This window comes from Diadema antillarum, unplaced genomic scaffold, assembly GCF_040938485.1.
Source record: "Diadema antillarum isolate AM-2024a unplaced genomic scaffold, OU_Dant_1.0 seq00000233_RagTag, whole genome shotgun sequence".
Lineage (NCBI taxonomy): Eukaryota > Metazoa > Echinodermata > Echinoidea > Diadematoida > Diadematidae > Diadema > Diadema antillarum.
Genome location: NW_027271282.1, coordinates 642,568 through 647,695, shown reverse-complemented (window position 1 = coordinate 647,695; position 5,128 = coordinate 642,568). Strand labels below are relative to the sequence as shown.

The window sequence follows — 5,128 nt, the reverse complement described above, 5'->3', positions numbered from 1 at the left end:
AATCTGAAAATCATCCGGAGGTCTCCTTTAAAACTACGTAATACTTTTGTTTTTGTTGACTGAAAAAAAAATCAACAAATCAACTCATCTCATCGAATGTCATCGACGTGTTATTTATTACACACCATGGTAATAATTTCTTATAGCTGTTGATGGTGTAGTCTATACATGGAGTTTAAAAGAAGTGAGCATGGCAATGGGTATTGTAGGTCGATTGAACAATACTATGTAGATCGATTGAACAATACTTTATGTATGGTTTTGAAGTTACTAAAACAATGATATTTTCACATCTACCAACGATGTGATGATCTAAATAACCTTTTCAATGTTATTGCTTAAACTGTTCTTACATGTGAGCATCTGATATCGAATATTTTTCTTCTTTCTCTCTCTTTCACGTGTGATGCAGAAAAGATGCGCATTTTGATGGATACAAAATAATCAAGAAGGAAAATATTTGAATCATACGAATTTTAATAAATAAACACAGTCTGAAATTAATGGAAAGGAACTTGATGTGTTTTGCTGTTAAAACCCTGGACAATCGACAATGAATTTTCGGTGGTGGAAAATTAACACATGATCTTTGTATTAATCTGATTTACATCAGGATCCTGCTTTGAATAAGATTTCATTACCTATTCCCATAAAAGGTTGAAAAGGGATTCATTTTGCTGTTGCATTTTATCTGTGTGACTATTCGAAGGAATTGATACGAATTACCTCAACTCACCTCAATACTAATATCGTACTCCTCTATACTTTAAACTTCGCTGAGACAAGGGGGCTTGCATAGCAACACATACACTCAAACGATCGGAACCGGCTACTCTCTATTCATTTATCATATAGCGACAAACGGTGAAGAAAAGCACAACCTGTCAAGTATGAAACTCTTATCTACTTTTTTTTTCTTTGATCCTTCCCATGTAGAATCTGGGGCTGCTTTATGCGGAATCGGCTGTTAGCCATATTGAGGCAATATAGTTTGAGAGACTGATAGTTTGAATCACAGAGAGAGCGAGCGAGGCAACAAATCAAGAAATGGTAAAAAATCTGCGATTTATTGATTTAGGAGGATTATTCTTTGTAGTCATGTCAACACAATTGCTGAAGGGCAGTCTTCAACATGTCGGCAATGTTACTGGCTACAAAACTGCTGCAAATATCAATGAGACATTTTCAAGTCTGTCTATTCGCTTGGAAGAAGTGGAAGATGTGACACTGGTGGGGGAAAGGCTCAAATCTCAGCTGTCATTGACCACTGGAAGTCAGAGTCGAACAGATGTCCGTACTCATTCCGTTTTGAACGAGACCATATCGATCGAATTAGATAATGACTTTAAAGAGAAGCAGATAGTGTGGGCGTGGTATCCGTTACAGTGGTCATGGTGGGTCATCTTACAAACCCTGGCTGCTCTGTTAGGAACAGCTGGGAACCTCTTGGTAACGGTCGTTTTGTTTCAACGCCGATCATCAAATCGATCCACCGATGTTTTGGTCGGTGCGTTGGCTGGAGCTGACCTGATCACATCTGCTCTCACGTTCCCTATTGCAATTGAGAGGAGTATTCCAAATACTTGGGTGGGGCTGGTCTACTGCAAGGTCTTTGATTCAGAATTCTTCAAACTAGTTGGAGCGATCGCTTCTTCCTACACACTCATGGTTATCTCGGTGGAGCGCTACATCGCCGTCTCAAACCCACTCCACTTCCGGCAAATCTTCAGTCCAGCTCGTTTACGACTGTTCATCGTGGCCGTGTGGATTGCATCCTTTCTTTCCATGGCAATCGCCCCTATACATCTGTATGGTATACGCAATGATAGATGCGCCTTTTTTGTGCACTCATCCCATGCCACTATGTACGTAGGAATATACTTCTTCATCATCAGGATGGTTGTTCCCTCTGTAGTCATGGCGATCACTCAGGCAATGACGGCAGTACGTCTACATCGTCATCAGGTTCATTTTCCTGCCACAAGTGGTGATCAAGGGATAAATCTCAATAAACCCTCTTTTCACGTTGTTGCTCGCAATCGTGTCATTAACCTCATGTTCCTCGTTATTTCGATCTACATCATCTGCTGGAGTCCCAGTCAGATTGGTTTTCTTCTGTTCAGCCTGGGTTTACTACCAAACAGTTACGTCCAGAGTCCTCTTCAGCTAGCTCTCTTCACCGTAGGATCTGTGAACTTCTTCATAAACCCAATTATCTACACCCTGCGCCATCCTCCTTTCAGGGCTGCCATCCGAGAGATGGTGACTGCTTCGGGATCGGGAGGTAAAACATCCCTCTTCGGATCTGCCCTAGGCGCAACGTCAGTGCCTCTGAACATGTAGGACCGAAAACGAGGTAAAACAACTCTGACCATGTTGCACGTAGGATTGATATTTTTGTAAGGAATCTATAGAATGTGTGTAGTCGTAATGTCTGCTGACGTCAGTGTAACATGCTCCTTTTGATATGTACAACCACATAGGCACCAACTAAAGTAGGCCTATACTTGCATTGTAATATATGAAAGTGCTAATTCAGTGGTTGTAAAGATGGTATCAAAGGATAAACGTAACAAATATTAGATCACCTAGAACTCATAACTTTGTGACAGACCCATTTTAATCAAATTTACAATATGATTATCAAACTTGACCATTCAAAATAAACTTGTTTTTTAATGCACCGACATTTTTTTTAAATTGTGTTAGCCTAATCATAATCAGACATTGGAATAGGGTGAAAGCTAGCTGCAAACTAGCAAACAGACATAAAAACATTTTCGTTATACTCTATATATCACAGCTACTAATGTCATTAACTTTCTAAATAACTTGTGTATTTCCTATAAAAATCATAGTATAAAGCTATACCTCTATCACTGCTACCTTACAAAGTAGTTGATCGTAATTGTATCATCACAGGTTTTCTTGAGCACTTAGATCCCGTCCATTTATGCTTATTTTATATAAGAGCACCTAGAGTGACAGACATGAATTTGTTTCAGTACGGCTCTTTTTTAGGCCTATACAGCGTGTCCCAGAAAAAAACGAAACCGGGATTCCATGCAACTTTTTACTATTGAAATCATACATTTTCTTTACGAGCTATACATCAACGGGAAGGTAATCTTTTCTTCTTTAATTTGATGTATAACTTAATGTTCATTGTTCATGCATGACTGAGTTAGAACAATGAAAAGTGGTGCTACCAATTTTTCATTTGCACGCGCAAATGGTGACTTTAAGTGAATTTTTCAGACTTTTAACGTTACGTTTTCGAAAAATAAAGTTCTTAACCCAAAAATTCATATTTTCTTCTTTCATATGAGACCTTACGCGTCAAATATGAATAACGCATGCTTGAGAAAAATCTGTATGAAAGCATGCTTCATTTCTGCCAATTCTACGGATAGTCGAAGAAAACAAGCATTCAGCTCTCCCGACATAGCATTAGACAATGGATCTGCATTATTGAATTCACACAAAACAACCGCAGTGCTACAGTGAATGTTGTTGGGGGGGGGGGGGGGGGGGGGGGAGGGGGTATTTACAGAGGATGCTGTATGAGACGGACAGCCCTTTGTTGTCATTTATTTAGAATAAGCTATGAGACATAATCAATAATTGAAGACTAATATCGTGAGTATTCTCAGGTTGCGCGCAGTCCAATGGCTATACGGGAAATCGAACAACAATGATACACATTTTGATGATTTTATACCTTATTTCACTGTTTTTATTCCTCTCTACATTTCCATCACTCGTGCTTAGTCCTTCATCACTGACAGGGTTTTGAAGTTTTTGAAGGGGAAGGGGAAGAAGAAAGAGAGTGTTCTTCGCTTTATTTATCACTGAACTTGCGCTTCTAACATTTCAAAGGTACAAGTGCAGGGCAAAAAGTCGTCTTCTGTTTTTTTTTTGTGTGTGTGTATGGGGGGGGGGGGGAGGGCTCGGAAAGCTTTTTCAGTTACTTTCATCCCCATCACATTGATGAACACTGATGAACACCCTTGCTCTGTGGTTGGATCATGTGCTAATTTATGACCCTATTCCGAACCGTCTGTAACATTCCCTTTTAACCCCTCCCTTCATGTTTGTGTAAATTCACTGAAGCATGAAGGCCATTGTTATCTGCCAAGTCGGGCAGGCGTCGGGAAAGCTAACTGACTCCTTGATTACTATCCATCTTTCTGAGTAAAAATGGACACATATTTCCACAATAAGTTTTCTCGAGTAGGTGCAGATCATTTTCTACGTATGAGATATCATTTGAAAGGAAAAAGAATGGATATTAAGGCCATGATTTCATTTTTTACAAAGGATTGCCCAAACAGCCTTAAAAACTCATCAAAAGTCGCCATTTGCTCGTGCAAATGAAAATTTAGTAGCATTACTTTCTATTGTTCTAACTCAGCCATGCATGAATTATGAACAATGAGTTGTGCATCAAATGAAAGAAGAGAAGCAAATCTTTCCATTCATGCATATCTCATAAAACAAATATGTTATTATGATCGCAAAAAATGGCAATGAAACTCGGTTTCGTTTTTTCTGGGACACGCTGTACAGTATTTCACTAATAAGATGAAATGCTTAATTGCCCACGACATTTATGCCACTTTTCCTACTATGGTAACAAAAACGTCATTTCTTACGGGTTTTTTTTTTATACTGTACCCAACAAGACGATGTCATAAGTTTTTTTTTTTTTTTTTTTTTTTTTTTTTTTTTGCAGCGTAATCTAAACACAGGAAAAGATTTGAGTTCTACTGGACGTATCTGGTCAAAGTGTCTAATTAAATGTTATTACACTGTACCTGCTGCCTGAAGTTGTAGAACTCTGAAATTCTTGTATCCAATTGATACAGCTGTGGAAACGTTTGTTACTGTTTTTATATAAATTGTGATATACATATATATATATATATATATATATATATATATATTCATATGCGTCCCTGGAAGAGCGAAAGCAAAACACCTTCCTCTTTCACTATCGAGCAGAAGTCACGCGCAAACGTAGTTTATGTGTCACATTTAGCTGTAGCGTTCTACCTTTCCTTTAAAACCTCGGGTTATTATTTTTTTTTTCGCACGTCACTATGCGCAGTAGAGTTGTTTGCATAAC

The 5,128-nt window shown here is 38.5% G+C and overlaps 1 protein-coding gene across 1 annotated transcript; it reads left to right on the top strand.

The window, feature by feature from the left end:
• Window positions 1–1,098: 1,098 nt before the first annotated feature.
• Window positions 1,099–2,343, top strand: LOC139729284 (allatostatin-A receptor-like). The gene has a single exon (XM_071640212.1). The coding sequence runs from the start codon at window positions 1,099–1,101 to the stop codon at window positions 2,341–2,343; it is 1,245 nt and encodes a 414-aa protein (XP_071496313.1).
• Window positions 2,344–5,128: the final 2,785 nt, after the last annotated feature.